The 21,817-nt window shown below is 43.6% G+C and overlaps 1 protein-coding gene across 2 annotated transcripts in view; it reads right to left on the reverse strand.

The window, feature by feature from the left end:
* Positions 1–20,702, reverse strand: part of IL6ST (interleukin 6 cytokine family signal transducer) — a 60,026-nt gene extending 39,324 nt beyond the window's left edge. For both annotated transcript variants that reach the window (XM_077816857.1, XM_077816856.1), the window contains exons 1-2: positions 20,594–20,702; positions 5,465–5,545 (exon numbers count right to left, since the gene is read on the reverse strand). In XM_077816857.1, the coding sequence (XP_077672983.1) occupies positions 5,465–5,545; positions 20,594–20,597 (85 nt within the window). In that variant the 5' untranslated portion in view covers positions 20,598–20,702. The remainder of the gene's footprint in view (positions 1–5,464; positions 5,546–20,593) is intronic.
* Positions 20,703–21,817: the final 1,115 nt, after the last annotated feature.

Consider the following 21,817-nt stretch of genomic DNA (forward strand, 5'->3'; position numbering starts at 1 on the left):
TCTGTATCCTACCCCTCCCCTCCAGCGTATCTACCACTCCTCCCAGTTTAATATCATCCGCAAATTTGCTGAGAGTGCAATCCACACCATCCTCCAGATCATTTATGAAGATATTGAACAAAACCGGCCCCAGGACCGACCCTTGGAGCACTCCACTTGATACCGGCTGCCAACTAGACATGGAGCCATTGATCACTACCCGTTGAGCCCGACAATCTAGCCAGCTTTCTACCCACCTTATAGTGCATTCATCCAGCCCATACTTCCTTAACTTGCTGACAAGAATACTGTGGGAGACCGTGTCAAAAGCTTTGCTAAAGTCAAGAAACAATACATCCACTGCTTTCCCTTCATCCACAGAACCAGTAATCTCATCATAAAAGGCAATTAGATTAGTCAGGCATGACCTTCCCTTGGTGAATCCATGCTGGCTGTTCCTGATCACTTTCCTCTCATGCAAGTGCTTCAGGATTGATTCTTTGAGGACCTGCTCCATGATTTTTCTTCAGCAACTTCCTGTGGCTCAGGTAAATCGCCACTTGGAAACAGGCATCATGAACACTGAGGGCAGCAAACCAGTTGTGATTCAAAGCAATAGCTAGGGTAACCATGCAGAATCTCATATACCTCATGTACCTGTTCAGACTCCCAAGAATGAAGATAGGTCTCACTTCTACCTTGCATCTGGCAATCAGGAAATACTGTGAGTAGAATCCTTTTCCCCAGTGTTACAGAGGGATTTCCTCTATGGCTCCCACAGTTCAGACCTGCTGAAGGAGCAGTGACTTATCAGAGGTGCCCCTCAAAAGGGATGGGGTGGGAGAATGGAGAGGACTGAATGACATAACCTAATCCCACAGTGCTTAGGACCCATTTGTTTAAGGTTATAGCTTCCCAAGCACTGTGGAAGTGAGAAAACCTGTCTGCAAATGGCAGAAGGTTTACAACTGGAATGCTACTCTGACAATCAAAACTGCTGCTTGTCTGAAGCTGAGGGAGGATGGGCTGAATGATTAAAGTTAGAGACCCAGATGGTCTTCTCCTGTGTTATTTATTCTGCTTCTTGGGGTAGTCTCACTGTCTTGCCTAATATGGCTCCTGCCAGAAATACTGCTAGGGCTGATATTGCTGTTGCTGCTGCGGCAAGGGTATAAAACCCTAATAAATGGAGATGCTCATAAGTTTTTAAAACAAAAGTAAAGTCTCATCCATTTTGTCAGAAAACAAAAATGGACCATCAAAAGGTAGGTCTTCTGTGCTCTGCTGGATCTCCAGAACTAAGCTGCAGTTCTGCAACCACAAGGCCCTGATCATCAAACACTGATGCCTTAACTCTGGAAGCAGTGTCCGTTATGTCGAGCACCTACTGGAAAGCCATCTCGGCAACCAGACAGCCTTCTGCAATGAATGCCTTGAACTCTTCTCTAGAGCAGTGATTCTCAACCTTTTTTCTTTCTGAGCCCCCCAACATGCTATAAAAACTCCATGGCCCAGCTGTGCCACAACTGTTTTGCTGAATATAAAAGCCAGGGCCAGCATTAAGGGGTAGCAAGCAGGCCAACTGCCCAGGGCCCCATGCCCCAGGGGGCACCGCAAAGCTATGTTGCTCAGGCTTTGGCTTCAGTCCTGGGTAATGGGGCCCTGGGATGTAGTCCTGCGTGGTGGGGCTTTGGCATTCTGCTCTGGGCCTTAGCAAGTCTAACGCCAGCTATGCTTGGCAAACCCCCTGAAACCTGCTCATGGTCCCCCAGGGCCTAGAGGATGCAGTAACTTGTCCTTGAATTTTGCTACAGACTCCCAATACACAGAATCATATTTCAACAGCAGCCTGCGGGTCTGTACTGCACATTTCCAAGGATGAGCTTCTATAAATTTTTCTCCCCATGCAAAGGTGGATTAAGATGTATTGGGGCCGTGGGCACAAAGAACATTTGAGCTGCCCACCCCCTGCCACAGCACCCTGTCCCCTTCTTCTCCCTTCGTGCCAAGCCCCACCTACTGACCTCGCCGGAAGCTGGGCTGCTGTGGGGAACCCTGGACCCTCGACCTCCCCTGGGCTGCATGCCCTAGTGGGCAGGGACACAGACTGGGGGCTGTTCTCAGGACTTCCTCCCAAATAAGTCTAGCTTCTTGCCCTCTGTTTTTAGGGGACTGATGCCTGGTGCTCCTGTCCTTCTTTCTCACTGGTTGCCGCCAACACAAGGGAGCCCAGAGGAGAATGATTATATAGGTGCTCAAACCTCCTCTCCACCCTTTTTGCAGTCAGGGCAGGGAAGCTGGGGTCTGCTTGAGGACCTTGGTAGTTTTAAAATGTCATAAACAGGAAGAGCTATTTTAGCTGGGGCCACAGATGCCAAGATGTCCACCAGCCTGTGGGATTTTTCCCAGACCTCCTTCGGGTGGATGTCTAGGGCCATAGCCATCCTCCTCTACAACTCCTGATGAGTCTTAAAATAAATCAGGAGACGGAGAAATAGGTTCCACTATAACTGCTTCATCAGGGGATGATGAAGAGGATGCCTATGTTACCGAGGGCTGGTCCAGTTTCTGCTCCTCTTGTGGCTGCTCACGAGAGGGATCCCAAATCTGTTCGGTGCCAGGCTGGCACTGACGCTAGGGTGCTTGCAGCATCGATACTAGACAGCCAGTAGATAGACCCAGCTGAGGTAGCTGTAGGGATGCTCTTCATTGAGGGGGGAACTCCCACCAGTTCCAAAAGGGCCACTGTTATGGCCTTGGTTCCCAAAGGTGCCTGGCCCCAAGGTCCTTTCAATAACCCCCTTACTCATACTGATGCTGAAATCAGGACGGGCAGGTGGTATACCCCAACAGTGGAGCCAGCTAGGTTGGGACGCAGACTTCTGCAGAGTCCAGTGAAGATAATGACTTCCTGCAACCAAGGTGGTGCCGTACCTGTCAATACTCGTGAAGAAGGTTCAGACTATGAAGTGGAACTAGGGAGATCATCTGTGGCTTTCCCCTAGATGGTACCACTTTAATCAATACCCTGATAGGTGAATCAGCTGGAACTGCGCAGTGCAGAGGTAAAGCCACTGACGTCAGTATCTTGGATGCTAGGCAAGTCTTTTGAACTGCTGGTGAAAGTGGCACCACGAGCTTTAACAACTCTCTTGACACCTCAAATGCTTCAGGAGCAGATGGTACTGGGAAAACAGTCTGTGATACCAGGGCGTGAGGGTGTTTTGGGAGCCAGTCTTGCAGACCTGCACTAGGCTCTAAAATCAAACTCCAGCGCTTAGAGGTGTGCTCTGGGAAATGTGTCCGCTTTGAATCCCCTCATGATTCCTTAGAACAGCTTGACCTCTTCACCTCTTTCAATGATCCCAGTACAGAGTCCAGTTTCTTATGCCTCTTCTTTGGTATCAGCAATGCCAATCTGTCCCGTGGTACTAGTAACACCAGAGGTGTGCTACAGACCGAAGCCAAGGTGCTCGGTACTCGGCCCTAAGTAGATGTCATAGATAAGAGGATGTAGTGTCAATTCTAGAAGCATATATTTCAATCTAACTGCCCTGCCCTGGTTTTTTTTGTAATGGGGCTTAAAGTCCTTACAAATGCCACACTGGTCACTCATGTGAGGCTCCCCCAAGCACTTAAAGCAGCTGGGGTGAAGGTCGCTATTAGGCATTACCTTACCACAAGACTGGCAGGGCTTGATACCCAAAGAGTGAGGCATCTCTCTGGTAACAGGGCTGGTACCCAAAACAACATTTTTTTTTAAAACACTGATCAACTAACAACTAAAACTACACTAACTATACAATGTGTACTATTTACAAGTTCAACTGAAGACTTGCAGATTCAAGGAAAGGGAGCTCCAACAATCATCATGGGAGGTTGTGGGTGGCTCTGCCCTTAACGCCTGCATGCAGTGCGTGAGGCACCAGACGACGCTCATGCCACCTCGGTGGGTACTGCTAAAGGGAAAAACTGACAACCCTGCACTGGAATGCGCACAACGACAGTGGAATTGACATGCGCAATCGCTCAATGTGGCATTTTCGGTTGACTCACATTAATTCCTTTCTTTTGAAGGGAACGCTTCATGACTCTCACAATTGTGAGCCTAAAATAACTAAAATCTCTACTGAAGAGAGAAAAGTACAAACAGTCTGTGTACTGAAATGCAGAACCAATGTAAGAATTACCACAACCGGCACAGGATTTATTGATTACATATACTATCGTAGGCCTCAGGTACTAAAGGGAATGAGTTACAAACCCACTTTTTAAAAATCTGTTCAGTTATTCAGTATGCAAATTAAGCATAAATTAATAGATCACTAGTCTAAGAATTACAGATTTAAAGTTGCTACTTAGCCCTTAGTATCCATGAATGACACCAGATAAATTATCCCACTGAAGAGACGTAGTAGATATTGCTCTCAGTTCTCCTGAAGAGGAAGCGATGGTTATGAGTGAGCCAGCCTGCATGAGAACCACTATGTCACACCTAGTGACACAGTCTGCAGCTTCACCTTCCTTTGCTGGAAGTATATGGGCAAAGTAGGGAGCAAAGCACACAGAAGTGCTGCAGTAGTGCAGCCAACTAAGCAGGACAGCATTCCCGCATTAGAGGCTGTATTCTAGGGAGATAAAGAAAACACAACATGTGTGTCTGCAAAGTAGGAAAGGGACAGAGAGAAAGCAGAAGGACAAAGGAAAGAAAGAAAAAAAGAGGTGAAAAACCAAGCAGAGAGGGAAACAGAAAATTACAGTACGAGACAAAAAAGTAAAAATTAATCTAATCAGTAACAGCATCTGTTATCGATCAGATAGAAAATGAAAAAAAAAAAGACAAAAATTATAAAAGGAGAAGAAAGCCATATCTTTTGGGATTAAAGTGCTTTCCGGCGGCACCTTTTAAGAGGTATAATTCAAAGAAGGAAGTGCCTCCAAAAACTAATTCTCAATCTCTCCTTTATTTCATTCTTAAATGTGTAATTTAAGGTGAGGAATTCTGTATGTATGAATGTTTTACCTAGAATGTTACATATTAAAGAAGACTGCTATAACTGACAATTTTAAGAAACATCTATTTTTCCAGGTTAACTCTGCATTTGACAGCACTGTGCCCAATTTGTTCTAGTGCTACCCCTGTATAGTCAATTTCTGCCTTTTGCTTTGCTCTTCCCACAGCAACAAGGGAGAGACCATAGGAAAATGTGACCACAGAGCTTCAGGTGCAGCACCTGGAACTAATTTTAATTTGTTTTTGTTTTTTTTTTTTGAGATCAGCTGGCTAAAAGGACATCAATGCCAGTTGCCATAATTGAGCGAGAACTCTGTCTCTTTGGATTATTTGTTTCTACATATAGCTAGCACAATGGTGCCCTAATTCCTCATTGGGACCACTAGGCACTACTGCAACATAAACATCAGTAGCAACAGCTTGCTGCTCTAATAAGTCCATGACTTGTCCAACATTTTCATTTAGTCTTACCTCCAAGAGAACAAATGCTCACGAAAATATATACAGCATTCATCACCCAGCTCCATCGAGAAGACATTTTGCTTACAGTTCCTGTAAAAAACAAAGATTTTATGTAGTTTCCATTTACTGCATTTGTGTGACCACCAGCTTCCCTTTATTGCTGCAACCCTTGATACCCTGCAGAAAGTCAGGATGGGAGAAGGAAAAGAACATCCCTTTTTTCCAATCACTGCAGGAAAAACCAGCAAGCCTACGTGATATAAATAGACGGGCATGGAATTAAAACTGTGCGTCTACGCACTGAACTCAAGTCTGTACACTCAAATTTCTATTTCATATGAGGCAACATATGCAAGCAAAGTATTTCATTCTTTAGGAAAGCTGTTGGGTTTCTAGACTTCTGTCTGTCTCCAAGTCTTTCTTTTTTGAGCTTGGAATTCTGGGATCATTAAAACAAAACACTAAGGCTTAGACTAAGGCTTTGTCTACACTACGAAATTAGGTCGAATTTATAGAAGTCGGTTTTGTAGAAAGCATTTTTATACAGTTGATTGTGTGTATCCCCACACAAATGCTCTAAGTACCGAGGCAACCGTTGACTTCCGGAGCGTTGCACTGTGGATAGCTGTCCCACATTTCCTGCAATCTCCGCCACCCATTTGAATTCTGGGTAGAAATCCCAATGCCTGATGGGGCTAAAACATTGTCGCGGGTGGTTCTGGGTACTTATCGTCAGGTCCCCCATACCTGCCTCCCTCCCTTCCTCCGTGAAAGCAACGGCAGACAATCGTTTCGCGCCTTTTTTTCTGGGTTACCTGTGCAGACGCCATACCATGGCAACCATGGAGCCCGCTCAGCTAACCTTCACCGTATGTCTCCTGGGTGCTGGCAGACGCGGTATTGCATTGCTACACAGCAGCAGCTTATTGCCTTTTGGCAGCAGACAGTGCAGCATGACTGGCAGCCGTCGTCGACATATTCCTGGGTGCTCTTTTAACCGACCTCGATGAGGTCAGGGGCGCCTGGGCAAACATGGGAGTGACTCAGCCAGGTCATTACCCTTTTAAGTTTCGTCTCATGGTGATTCACTCCTACCAGCAGTCCTACTGCACTGTCTTTTAATGAGCAGCCAGGAGATGACGATGGCCAGCAGCCATACTGCACAGTCTGCTGCCAGCAAGATGTATAAAGATAGATGAAGTGGATCAAAACAAGAAATAGACCAGATTTGTTTTGTATTTATTTTCTCCTCCCTCCCTCTGTGAATCAGTGGCCTGCTAAACCCAGTTTTGAGTTCTGTCCTTGAGGTTTTGAGTTCTATCCTTGAGGGGGCCACTCTCTTTCTCGCAAAGCCACCCCTTTCGTTGATTTTAATTCCCTGTAAGCCAACCCTGTAAGCCATGTTGTCGGTCGCCCCTCCCTCCATCAGAGCAACAGCAAACAATCCTTTCGTGCCCTTTTCCCTGGATTGCCCGAGCAGGAGCAGACGCCATAGCACAGCAAGCACGGAGCCCGTTCAGCTCACCGCAGCAGTTATGACTATTGTAAACACCTCGCACATTATTGTGCCTTTTACGCAGAACCAGCACCTGAAAAACCAGGCGAGGAGGCGACAGAAGCGCAGTGATGAGGACATGAACACACTTTTCTCTAAAACTGTGTTCCCCTGCAATTTGGAGATCATGGTGTTAATGGGGCAGGCTCATACCATGGAACGCTGATTCTGGGCTCGGGAAACAAGCACAGACTGGTGGGACCGTATAGTGTTGCGGGTCTGGGATGATTCCCAATGGCTCCGAAACTTCTGTATGCGTAAGGGAACTTTCATGGAACTTTGTGACTTGCTTTCCCCTGCCCTGAAGCGCAAGAATACCAAGATGAGAGCAGCCCTCACAGTTCACAAGCGAGTGGCAATAGCCCTGTGGAACCTTGCAACGGCAGACAGCTACCAGTCAGTCGGTAATCAATTTGGAGTGGGCAGATCTACTGTGGGGGTTGCTGTGATGCAAGCAGTCAACGCAATCATTGAGCTGCTTCTATCAAAGATAGTGACTCTGGGAAATGTGCAGGTCATACTAGATGGCTTTGCTGCAATGGGATTCCCTAACTGTGGTGGGGCTATAGACGGAACGCATATCCCTATCTTGGGACCAGACCACGAGGGCAGCCAGTACATAAACCGCAAGGGGTACTTTTCAATAGTGCTGCAAGCACTGGTGGATCACAAGGGACGTTTCACCAATATCAGCATGGGATGGTCGGGAAAGGTGCATGACACTCGCATCTTCAGGAACTCTGGTCTGTTTAAATGGCTTCAGGAACGGATTTACTTCCCAGACCAGAAAATAACTGTTGGGGATGTTGAAATGCCTATAGTTATCCTTGGGGATCCAGCCTACCTCTTAATGCTCTGGCTCATGAAGCCGTACACAGGTAGCCTGGACAGTAGTAAGGAGCTGTTCAACTATAGGCTGAGCAAGTACAGAATGGTGGTAGAGTGTGCATTTGGACGTTTAAAGGGTTGCTGGCGCAGTTTACTGATTCACTCAGACAGCAGCAAAACCAATATTCCCATTGTTATTGCTGCTTGCTGTGTGCTCCACACTCTCTGTGAGAGTAAGGGGGAGACATTTATGGCGGGGTGGGAGGTTGATGCAAATCGCCTGGCTGCTGAATACACGCAGCCAGACACGAGGGCGGTTAGAAGAGCACAACAGGAAGCGCTGCGCATCAGAGAAGCTTTGAAGCTTTGAGTTTCATGACTGGCCAGGGTACTGTGTGACACTTCTGTTTGTTTCTCCTTGATGAAAACCCACCCCCTTGGTTGCCTCTAAATTCCCTGTAAGCCACCTGCCCTCCCTGCTTCAATCACAGCTTGCTTGCAAAGGAAATAAAGTCACTATCATTTAAAAAACATGTATTCTTTATTAACTGGGAGATAACTCACAAGGTAGCCCAGGTGGGGGTGTGGGAGGAGGGTAGGAGGGAAGGAAAAGGCCACTTTAAAACTTGTTGAATGCCAGCCTTCTGTTGCTTGGGCTGTCCACTGGGGTGGAGTGGTTGGGTGCCAGGAGCCTCTCCCCCCCCCCACGTTCTTCAGCATCTGGGTGAGGAGGCTATGGAACTTGGGGAGGAGGGAGGGCGGTTAAGCAGGGGCTGCAGCAGCAGTCTGTGATCCTGCTGCCATTCATGAACCTCCACCAGACGCCAGAGCATGTCCGTTTGATCCCGCAGTAGCCCCAGTGTTGCCTCATGCCTCCTCTGATCTTGCCGCCACCTCTCCTCACGTTCATTGGCCACTGTCCTGTACTCTGCTATTGTGTCCTGCCACGCAGCTCTGTCAGTGCCGGACGACTGCATGAGCTCAGAGAACATTTCATTGCGTGTGCGTTTTTTTTGCCGCCTTATCTGAGATAGCCTCCTTCCTCTGTCCCAAAGGCTTGAAACATTTTCAGCTGCTGGAGGAAAAACAGGAAGTGAAGTATTTAAAAAGATACATTACAGAACAATGGCTATACTCTTTCACGGTGAACAACACATAGCACATGTGATTTTGGTACAAGGTCGCATTTTGCATCTTATATTGAGTGCCTGCGGCTTCGGTGTTAGAGATCACACACGCAGGGCCAGGCAACAGAATTCGGCTTGCAGGCGGCCATGGTAAGCCACAGTCTTTCGGCTTCTGCAACCTTCATAACAGCAGTGCCCTCCTTTCCCATACCAAGCAAAGCCCATTGAGTTGGCCATTTAGTGCTGCGTTTTTTTTGTTACTGTGCAGCAGCAGAAACCAAACTAACCCCCTCCCCCCATCCAATTCTCTGGGATGATCGCTTTTCCCCTCCCCCCACCACCTGGCTGGTATCAGGGAAGATCCCTGCTAGCCAAATGCGAACAGCTCAGTGCCAATGCCATGCCCCCCCCGCCCCGTGGCTAACTGCGGGGAGGATTTCTTTTCAGCCACAGGCAAACAACCCAGTAGGAATGGTTACTTCTGAATGTGCCCTTAATTAAATTCCCCTATTTCAACCAGGTTACCATGAACGATATCACTCTCCTGAGGATAACACAGAGAGATAAAGAACGGATGTTGCTTGAATGCCAGCAAACACCGGGACCATACGCTGCCAGGCTTTGTCATGCAATGATACCAGATTACTTGCTACCAGAATGGCATGGTAAAGTGTCCTACCATGAAGGACGGAATAAGGCTGCTCTCCCCAGAAACCTTCTGCAAAGGCTTTTAGAGTACCTCCATGAAGCTCTCCTGGAGATGTCACTGAAGGATTTCTGCTCCATCCCCAGACACGTTAACAGACTTTTCCAGTAGCAGTACTGGCCACAAATGCATTCCAAGTCCTCAGGGCTACTTAATCATTAAAAAATGTTTGCTTTTATAACATATATTATATTTAAGAAGGTACACTCACCAGAGGTCCCTTCTCCGGCTTCGTTGGGTTGGGAGGGTATTTCAGTCAGGGTGATAAAAAGATCCTGGCTGTCGGGGAGAATGGTGAGCTGTGTGCTCTCCCCAAGCTCGTTGACCTCCTCATCTTCCCCATCTGCAAAATCCTCAGGTATAGCGGAGAGTACCCCATCATCGGAGTCCACGGACAGGGGTGGGGTAATGGTGGCTAGAATTGCATGCAGCTCAGCGTAGAAGCGGCATGTCTGGGGCTCTGTCCCGGAGCATCCATTTGATTCTTTGGTTTTCTAGTACGCTTGTCTGAGATCCTTAAGTTTCATGTGGCACTGTGTTGCATCCCTGATGTAGCCTCTGTCCCTCATGGCCTCAGATTTTTTGAAATGTTTTGGCATTTAGTCTTTTGGAACGTAGTTCTGATAGCACAGATTCCTCTCCCCACACAGTGATCAGATCCTGTATCTCCCGTTCGGTCCATGCTGGCGTCCTTTTGCGATTCTGGGACTGCATGGTTATCTGTGCTGATGAACTCTGCATGGTCACCTGTGCTGATGAGCTCGCCTGGCCAAACAGGAAATGAGATTCAAAAGTTCCCAGGGCTTTTCCTGTACACCTGACCAGTGCATTTGAGTTCAGAGTGCTGTCCAGAGCGGTCACAATGGTGCACTGTGGGATAGCTCCCGGAGGCCAATACCTTCGAATTGCGTCCACACTAACCCTAATTCGAAACAGTGATGTCAATTTCAGCGCTAATCCCCTTGTTGGGGAGGAGTACAGAAATTGGTTTTAAGAGCCCTTTATGTCGAAAAAATGGCTTCGTTGTGTGGATGGGTACAGAGTTAATTCAGATTTAACTCGTATTGTAGACCAGGCCTAAGGTTACCAGAGTTACTTCACTTTTAAAGTAATTGACATTTAAAACCTGTTTTTCAGAGGTGAAGACTCCACTGCAAAACCAAACACCTCCCATTCATGATTAGAATTTAAATTTACCTTTTCATGTTCGGGGGCAAACTTTATATTTAGTGACTAACAGTCTGCTAATTTTCACTGCTAAGTGTTCACAAAAGAGAAACACATTACAAATTGCTTAATAATCTCAAAATATAACAATCATTTTATAGCCTTTGAGTAGACTCGTATTTCATTCCTCCAAGTCTGAAAGTTCTAACCTCTCATGCTCTTCCCTGCTTCCAACCTGCAGCTCCAGATCTAGATTTGGAGACCTGGAAGCATTCCATCGTACGCTTTCCCCTTCATACAGATGGGTTGCAGACCCTTCTCCTTCTTAAGGGGTGGAGCTAGCAGGCCTATTCTGGATTTCTCACTCCGTAATGCAAATGGCAAACCAGCCTAATTTACTACAGAGAGTCTTCTCCCCCCATAGTTTGAGGCGCACTACTGAGGGCGGTTCCAGTGTCAGCTGCAGTCAGGGGACATTTGGCCACAAAGCTTCTGCTGATAGGATCTAGACTATTTCACCGGGAAGGGGGAGAGGGGTAGGAAGGGGAACTACTCTCCTATGGGAAAGTAACCAATGTAGGGAAGAATTTAGTCCTGTTTGGTTATAAACCAGGCTGTACTTAAATTCCATGCAGCTTAAACTCAATGGCCACTCATCTCTGCAATCTATAAATAGCACATTCAAACAATCATAGTATGGGAGTGTACAGCAATTAATTTACTGCAGTGTTTACCACAAACTAGGATTGTTACAGTGATTGAAAATACAAGCTATTCTATAAAACTGCATTTTATTTCTGCAAGGGACCAATGAACTACATACAGAGCCTCTGTTTACAGTTATTTTTTCCCCTCATGTTCAGTGTTTTCTGGAACAAGTGGAAATGTTAGCCTTAAAAAAGTAAACTCAAAATTAGAAAATGGTATGGAAGGAATAGCCCAGGAGACTGGCAATGCAATAGGTAAACTTTTGCTACCACATCATTATCACCATCCCCACATTTCACACTCAGAGAGAAAATTCCACGATAATTATTAAAACAAAAAACCCACTCACATTCTCTCTTCTGGATTTCCCAGTGCACTCCCTTTACTCAGGGAAGGCCTCATCCAACTTCACTTCCCACATTTTATTGGACAAAATTGCACAAAGAATTCTGGGTGAGAAAATAATGGGTGGCTTTAAAAGTCAGACATCACAAGTTCTAGTCTGGCTCTGCCACTGGCTTGCTACATGGCCCACAGCAAATCCCTTAACCCTAGAGCCAGATAATGAGCTGATTCAACTGTAGTGCCCTACTTAAGCAGTGCAAAACACCCTCAATGGAGATGTTCCCAGTGTGAGAAGTAGGCAGATGGAACAGAACTAATGTTAGGCAAGTTCTACAAGACACTCTAGAGTCCCCCATCATAGACAAAACTACATATTAACAATCCCCAGTTGGTGTATAGCTTCTTGGGGGTCTTTAATGTTCAGAATAATTTAAAGCAGCACTCCTATGCTGGGTACACTTGGAAATCTGGACATGTGTCTAAATTTCCCTACCTGGAAAAAATGGGATTTATGTAGCTACTTCACAAGGTAAAATATTTGGAAGCTTACTTAATATTTGTACAACCCCATGAGGACGAAGCATTAGATAACTGCTGAGTATTGTTAGCAATCTTTTCAATGCAGAAACAAAAAACTACACAAGTTATAGAGAATGTTCCAGGAAAAAAATAAATAAATAAAATCTTACTACCCCATACATATTAAACACATGTTCAAAGAATAAGTTGGTTCCTTTTCCTAAATTTTCAGTTTTGATCACTCAAATGCTTTTTACTTTGTCCACTGTTTTCCAACAGCTAGTAAAATATCACCTCTTATACACACTCATCAGAACAATAAATAGTCACATTCTTCATAAATCAGAAAGGAAGTGTCACCTAGAAATTACACATAGCAAAATCTCAAACTTCATATAGCTGGTCACCTTGTCTTCTTTTACATCCTCTCCATAAAACCTGCCTCTGTCATAATGCCTGCAGATTGCGCTCATCTGACACTGATAGGCAACTGCTAAGTGGAGCTGCCATTTTTGCTACATTCTCTTCAGCATATGGGTCTCTCATCATCCCAACCTGCTCAAACTCTGTTTGGCTACCCGTTGTCATGTAGATTGTGAGGGCGCTAGAGTACGGACTATCTTCTTTGTCATTTGTCTGTACAGCACCTAGCACAATGGTACCACACAGGTATAATTTTTTGGGAGAAAATACTACTAACTGCTGTTTCTTGAGATTAATATTGTATATGTAAATTGGTGGGAAAGTACAGAATGTTATCAATTTACGATAAAGTTAAGTATGTGCACCTGCATTTGACATTGACCAGTACGTTAACTTAGGTAGACCCCAGTCCTGCAATTTGATATGCAGAGATTAAGGGGTCCCCACAGTTTCTATATTTATTTTTAGAAGGATTTGGGGCCATATTTGTATTTTTAGACTAACGATGAAAGAACTGTATTTATTCTGGACCAGAGTTAATTCTGTGGTGTTCTGAAATATGCATTTTTTTGCACTTGAGAAGTGGCACTCAGATGCTACAGTGGTGAGGGCCTGTACAAAACTCTAAAACAGATAATTTGATTTTGCTGGACAGATAGAGGGACACAAAGATTAGACTGAAAACATGATTAGAAAAAGCTACTTTTAAAGTCTTAATTTTTAAATAAATATTCAAAACTTTCAGAAGGTATTCTAGTTGAAAGTGGGATCTAATCCTAAAGATTTGAAAGCATAAGAATTTCTCTCTTCTTTTTTTCAATTACAAAGGGGTTCAAAAACAGCCTTAAACTATGGAGACCCTACTACTTCTCCAGAATAGACAGCAGGCTGGCTGGGACTTGAAGCCTGGTCTTACAGATGAGAAGAACAAAGAACTCTACTAAAATTCTCTGCTGATCACAGGCAACAGACATATCTTTACAATGTAAGGAGCAAATAGCTATCCAGTAGACATATAGTGGAGAAGTGGGCCCACATTTGCACAAAATGGAGGATTTATCTGTACAGAGTGTGAAGTGGCCAGGGTGGATAAAAATCAATGATTTTTTAAAAAAAAAAAAATTAAAAAAACCAGATCCAAATTTAAAATTGGATTTTTTTGATAAAATGCTTTTTGAGGAAAAAACCTAAAGATAAAGATACATTATAGCTCAAAGATAGCTCATCATGGAATAGGGATTATAAATTCTAATTCTATAGTATGAGACAATATATTCATGTAATGTTTAAGAAAAGTTTTGTAAATGAGTTCCAATAGTTCATGGATTAGGGACCCAATTTTGTAGGGTTCCAGGGGCTTCTGTATAGATTATTTAGGTTAATCTTTCTATCTACCCTATGGGATTCAGTGCTCAGTCTAGAAGATACCATCAGAGATGCTAAGTTTTGCAGTTCTCAAACTGTGGATTTGTGTTTCCAGAGATAACATGATGGTTAATAGCAAAAATGTTTTTAAATAAATAAATTACAAAATATATAGAGGTGAGAAATAACAGACCTCAACTGTATTGTCCCTCTGCAAGTTTGTGTACACAGAGTCAATCCCTTACCTCTCTCTAAAAGTGCAAAGTTTCAAAAAATTCAATGAATAGAAGATTGTTGGGGGCGGAATAGAGCTGGACAAGGAAAAGAAGTCTGGAGATAAATGTGAGAAGGGAGGGACAGGCAGTAGAAACAAAAGTTAAACTGTTTGAGCAGCATATTCCAGAAGTCTTGATGTCTTTCTCAGTGCAGCCTTTGTTGAATTGAGATCTACCATACCATTCTCTCACTAGAAGGGAAAACCTATAATGGCAGCAGGTGGAAAGAGACCTAGTTTGGGAATAAGAACCATTCAAGAAATATGTCTGCTGATGATGTTTCAAAGAAAGTCAGCAATAGCTTCTTCTGCCAGTGTAGAAAGAATATTTTCTTCCTTTGAACTAATTCATTCCAAATTGAGAAACTGTTTGGGACCTGAAAAAGCAGGAAAGCTTGTTTTTCTTTTCCAGATTATGAACAAACAGGAAAATGAAGGTGAAGATGACTGAGTTAGCTACAGAAGACAATATGTTAAGTTTCTCATGTTGACCTGGCTGACACAGTCTATTTAATTTTTGTGTTTTTTTTTTTAATATTTCATTTAACTATTTTAGTTAAAACAATTTTAACAAACCCTAACCTGATTTTAAAAAACCTGAATATTTAACTAAACTCAAAAATTCATATGCTTGTTTTGTTAAAATATTATGTTTGCTGTTGAAGAAAAAAAATCCAGAATACATAATGTTGTTGTTTTAGTTAAATAAAACAATGTAAATGTTTGTCTGGTGATGTTCTCCTCCTAATACAGCATGGCAAGAAAATCCTTCAACTATTAATGATTAACCTGTTGATTTGGAGATAGTTCACCTCCCAGTGACTTCATAAATATCTTCTTCAGTTACCTTTGGTAAATGAAATAACCAAACAATCAGAAAAGGAATGATATAGCTGTAAAACTAATCTGAAAAGTTTTCAAAATAAATCACTTAAAAATGTATAGTGTGTACCTTCTAAAAATGAAACCTACATCTATCTCTGAGTTGTGAAGAATACGTATTAAGGTTATACCAACCAACAAGAATGCACTTCTTATGTAGAAATCCATGATTAAATTGAGTCTTCCTGACTAGTGACTTAAATCAAATCCACCCTGGAAGGGGCTATAAAACACTACCAAATCAGAACAGTATTGTCTCTCCCCCTCACCCCCCCACTTGTTTTGCATAAGTGTAAAAAGGCAGTAGAGAAACAGGTCTATCATGATCAGTGCTGCTCTCACTAAAGCGAGCAGCAACCTCCTCATTGATTTCAAAAGGGGTACGATGAGGCCTCAAAGCTAACAAAATTAAAACGTAACATTGCTTCAATTACAACCTATTTTTTTCAAGTATATCTAGTACACAAATTTTCAGGTACATTTAACCTTAAGGAAAGTCGTAAATAGTGACAAACTATTTTTGAGGAACATGGAGATAGAAGTTAGTAGTTTCAAATCAGTAGTGAAACAAGCAATCTGTGATTCCACTGGATTACTGCTTCATAATTATAATGACTCAGTGCTTACCTGAATCCAGGCAACTGGCAAGGATTTCTCCATGTCCCCAAAAAGATTTTCCCTCCCATTCATTACCCACAATCTTAGATGTCAAGGCTATCTTCTCTCATGAGAATGGCTGAAATTACTAGCTTCTGCATCAGCAAACCTGTTATTGTAGTCCATGTTAGAATTTTTTAATTTAATTTTTTTAAAATGATTTATTAATGGTCCTCTGAATGTTAAAGTTACATGCCCCAAAAGCAATTTGGCTGCCTTTTTTTTTTAAATTAAAAATTAAGTCTTTAAAAATGAAGTTGTGTTGAACACTAGACATCTTGTATGTATCTTCCATGGTTGGACTTATGTTTTGTCATTCAGTTCACTTATTACTTGTTACGTACTTTTCTCACCACTTGAAAAACCAAACACCACTCTAGATTCAGAGACCATGCTTTCTTGTTAAAAGACTGGGGTGGAAAGGGAGAAGATGCTTAAGTGAATATGGGTTTGTGATAGAGCCTCTGCTCCAGGATGGGTAAAAAATAAAATCATCAGATTTTTTTTGTTAAAAATTTAAAATAAAACTATTTAATATTAAATTTGAAATTATGACAATCTATGTCAAAGCTTCACCTAACTACTAAAATAATTTCAAAAGATTAAGTAGTACATGTTTGCTGCCAAGTTTTAAAGAAAGTCAAAGCACTGAACTGGTGGAAGTCACTGGCTAAGCACAAGGAACAAGAGTTTGTTGAAGAGCTAAACCAGCTTTTGACAGCAATAGCCTCTTCTGCCTGTACAAAAAGATTATTTTCTTCATTTCTGCTTATTCCACTAGTACAGCTCAACGACCTGTTTGCTCAAATAAAACCAACTGTGAGTTGAAAACATAGGAAAGATTTTCTTTTTTCCATTCTATGAATAAAAACTAGGTATAAGATAAAATCTATTAGCTCTAAACTCATGGAGGACACGGTCTTCAGCTCAATTCAAGATGCATAATATTTTTCGTTTAATAAATCAATTGTAAATGCAAATCACGTTTTAATAAGAAAAAATATGTATCCAGCGCATTTAAGTTTTATTTAATAAAAAAAGTTTGCGCATTTTTAATTGAATTCCAATTTCCATACAAATAGAGCTTGAACAAAAAAATTAATCTAATAAATAGGAAATGCATCATTCAGCATTATCTAACATAAAAAAGTAAGACAAGAATCTGAATAGATGTATGTTAAGATATATAACTATATAGATAGAGTATCCTCCTGGTTAACAAAAAAGTATTTAGTGTAAAGACTATAATTAGTTCAACGTGTTTTAACGGTTAACAACAGAGAGTCAACCTCTCTTTAAGAGAATAATCAAAAAGTAGAAATGCAAAACACGATTAAAGTTTAAATAATTTAAATCAAGGTTTCCTGCTTGCTGATTGAAATCATGGTTAAAATCAGTGATTTAATTTGCTCTGATTAAAATCAATCCATCCTGCTCGGTGGCTTTAAGGCTTTACGCTGGGGATGAGGAGAACAGAGACACTGCTGTTGCTGCCTCTTATCCACAAACTCAATTTGGACAAAAAGAAACATTGGTCTATGTTGTGTGGTTGCTTCTCGTCACCAATCCCAGAAACAAGCTTCTGATCTGACTTCTACTTACAATTTTGGGTACAATTTTGACTGACTGGTACATCTGAAAAAGACTGACCTTCCACCTTAGTTTTCCCATGTACAATAAATGGCACTGAACAGCAGTTGCTTCCTAATGTGCACTTCACAAGTCAAGGACATACAAAAGTCCAACATGTGCACTCTATAAATAATGTGATACTAGAAAACTCGAGGGAGAATTTAGCAAGTAGAGGGCCCAGTGAACAAAACCTAGGGAAGGCCAGTTTTCATTTTCAGTGTTGAGCAGAACTGATTGGTCAGCAGAGAAACACAGGCGTCTTAAGTGCAGATCAGCAGTGCGTGACAGGAAGCAATTACATTTTGCTTGTCCACAATACATACTAGATTGTCCCAAACTGCTGCACAAAAAGAGATTTCCTACCTTATTTCAGTCAGCCACAAAATGACAAGAAAGGAAAAGGAAAAAGATATCAAAGAAGTGATGATTCCAAGGGCCTCACAAATTGCTTTCACAGCTCTGTCTGCCTAACAAGCAAGGGATCAAGCTGTTATGTTACCGTTACTAGCCAACTGGTCTATTTTCCTTGTTTGCTCAAATAAGAATGTAAACGTTCTGACAACTTTTCATGAATTCAAATAAGAATATAAATGTCATTTCAACTTTTCTGGACAATCTCCTAAGTGCTACCGCAAAGTTGTTTTTCTATAAATTTTCTTGGTATTATTATAAAGAATATATATTCAAATAGATTGAGTTCACTGATAAATACAGACATACATCCCCCGCCTGCAACACACACACTTGTCTTACACCTCATGGTGGAATCTTAAACCCATTTCACATTGTAAGTATCAAATCAACATGTGGCAAATGTGTATCAAGCAGTGTTTTTGCCTTTTCTACCACAAGACTGTTCTTTAGTTTGTCTCCTTCAGCTCCTTTAAAGGGAACATGCTGTAGTCATCTAACGTTTTCCTATAGTATCTCAGTAGTGACATAATGAAAAAAGTCAGTGATTACCAATACCTTAAAAATTGGTCAAATTGAAGTCAATTACACTAAATTTTTGTTTGCAATAAATTAAGGAACATAATTAAACTACTATTATATCCCTATACTGCAGATCTCAACACTTTTTATGAGATAACATATGTACTATACAGATAACTTTCTGTAAACTGCAGTCACTTTTCAGACTTTAAACTATGTAAAAAACAGCACACATTTTGAACTTGAAGTCACCAATAGGGATTAATCTATTCAGTTTACAAATAAAAAAATGTTTTCTAACTACCAGCCCTAGATATTCAATCTTGTATTTGAAAGTCAAGTTTGTTCTTTTGGGCTCATCCATCAGCAAACAACAGTTTTATTTATAAGAAGGGGGGCAGAAAAAAAATCAGTTACCTTTCATACGGTGGTACTAGCTCTCCAATGTTAAAAAGAGTAGGTAGTGGTATAATCTTAATTTATTCAAGTAAACATATGACTTAATAGATGTAGGCAGAAGGCTAGTTGATTACAATAGTACCAATTTCACCCAGAGTAGAATCATACAAATTTGTTATCCTTAAGTAGATACAGCATATAGAAGGAAAAACTGTACACCACCTTAGAGAAAAAGCTCTTATTTTCAGATTTGTAGTTAAATAACGAAGCTTTGTTTTTTATTAATAGATTCCTGGAAGGAAAGTATCTCCATTTTCAATTCTGTGCTCTCTTGATTTGGTTAGAGATTTAAAACATTTAAATTTCCATTCTCTCCCCCCAACCTCATCATATAGTGTATTTCAGTTCAGTTACCTATATTAAAAAGTATCATACTTGTCTCTTATCCTTCCACTTTTCCTCTGAAAAGGTCAGAGAGCTTTATAAAGGAAGTCAAAGCACAGCTAATCCCATTTCATATATGGGAAAACTGGTACAAAGAAGCAAACTGATTTACCCAAGGCCACACAGCAGGCAAGCAGCAGAACTGGGAACAGAACCAATGCCTTGCAACTCCCAGGTCAGCTTCCCACTCTACAGGATCACCCTTTCAGAGCACTAAAAAATCCTCTAACCTAATTACACCTTGCATACAATGTGTCCGAGTCGCTTGTAGCATTTTATTATTGGCTGATATGAAAGCAGTATGAATGCTGGCATTAAGTTATCTTAGAGGGTATTTTGGTGCCAAACTAGGCTGCCATTTCATTTATGTCAGGGATTGGGTTATAAATAGGAGTAGAAGAGGACGTCACAGGCCGCCTCTTTCCAGGCATTACACGTCTGCCTTTCTGAATGTGATGGAAAGACCAGAATAATTAAGAAGTAGTTTGAGGGGACAGGAAAAAAGGGCTGGCAAGCGTGCAGTCATGTCGCCTGTTAAACCCACGCCACGGGGCTGCAGGCTCCGGCTCCCCGTGCAGGCGCGCTGGGGAAGTCAGGACATCGGCAGAGCAAGCGGGAGCACTAGTAAAAACGCCGTTAGCTCAGTTCACCGGGCACCCGCCCGCCGGGGCAGCGCTCCCCAGCTCCGGGCACGATCAGCGGGCGGGACAGCGCGGCGGCCCAGCGGGCGCTTGCCAGACACCTCCTATCCTCCCCCTGCCCGGCCCGGGGCTGCCGCTCTGCTCCCGGCTCCGCCGGGGCCACGGGGCCAGTTAACGGACCGTCTCAACGGCCACCGCGGAGGGTCTGCTCGACTGGCTCCTCACCAGCACGCTCGCCCCACCCAACGCGCGCGCCGCCCCGAGCGGGCCCAGCAGAACCGGCTCGGGGACCCGCACAGAAACACCCGGGGCGGCAAGAGGGGAGTCTGTGGGGCCTGCAGCCTCAACATGTTATCGGACGGGGGGGGTGGGGTGTGAAGAGTGTACGAGGAGGGGCCCTGGGGCGAGAGGAGCCGCAAGCAGCCCCAGTCAGGCCCTGACCGACCCCCCACCCAGTTCCTTGACACTCCTGGGGAGCCCCCACCCTCCCCGCCGCCTCCCTCACAGCCCAGCCACGGTACGGGTCCCCTCACCCATTCGCTAAGTAGCGGCGTCAGCCCAGGCCTGGACCATATTCCCGATCCCGTCCTGTACAGGCAGTACGGGTCACTGTCGTCCTCCCAGACCCAACTCGGATACCCATTGGCCCAAGCCCCCCAGGGGGGTGACGTCACGAAGAAGGCGGGGCTTCCCGTAACGAGCTTCCGGGATGCCAGAATTCTAGGGTTGCGGGGTCACTGCTAGCGGGAGAGGAGGGAACCAGGGCGATTTCATTGTGCCTGCAGGGCGCTCCTCCCCCCGCGCGGGTGTTTGGAATATTCTGCCTGGCCCTTAAGCGGGTGGAGGGGAATGGTAGGAGTTTACCCCCCTGCATGATGGGGGCAGCGGAAGGTTCTATTCCTTCTTGCACCTGAGGGGTGGTGGAGGGGTTTGGAACGTTCTAATCCGCGGGGATGCGTATGGAATGTTCTGTTCCTCCTGCAGTTCTAGGGGTCTACCTCTGCCTTGTCCGTGCGGGTCAGACCGTGCTGTCGGACCTGTAGCCGCGGGGTCAGAGGCGTTTGTGGCGGGTTCTAACGGGGGTGGGGGTTGGATTATTCTGAGTCTGCCAGCAGACCTCTGTGTGCGGGGGGAAGGGACAACTGTTGGACTGTGCTAACCCTCCTGTAGCCAAGGAGGGGGGTTCATAGATTTGTAATCCACTTTCAACCGGAGGGGGTGGGAAAGAGGGTCTTTGGAGCATTCCACTTGAAATCAGGGATGTCTTGTCACATGGAAGAAGAAAAGGAGTACTTATGGCACCTTAGAGACTAACCAATTTATTTGAGTATAAGCTTTCATGAGTTACAGCTCACTTCATCGGATGCCTAAAGTTTATCATACACATCCTTACAATGTGTATGATAAACACCCATTTTTTTCATGGTCTGGGTGTATATAAATCTCCTCACTGTATTTTCCACTTTATGCATCCGATGAAGTGAGCTGTAGCTCACGAAAGCTTATGCTCAAGTAAATTGGTTAGTCTCTAAGGTGCCACAAGTACTCCTTTTATTTTTGTGAATACAGACTAACACGGCTGCTACTCTGAAACCTGTCACACAAGGTATGTCTACTTTGCAATCAGCTGGTGAGACTGGAGCTGGCGTCCATAGCAAGCTAGCTTTAACCTAGCTAGCCCGGGCTAACTCCTGAGTACCAGCAACCCCATGAAGGACTCTGGGTGCATACCTGAACTGCTAGGCCATGCCATTGCC

Source organism: Eretmochelys imbricata, chromosome 5, assembly GCF_965152235.1.
Source record: "Eretmochelys imbricata isolate rEreImb1 chromosome 5, rEreImb1.hap1, whole genome shotgun sequence".
NCBI lineage: Eukaryota > Metazoa > Chordata > Testudines > Cheloniidae > Eretmochelys > Eretmochelys imbricata.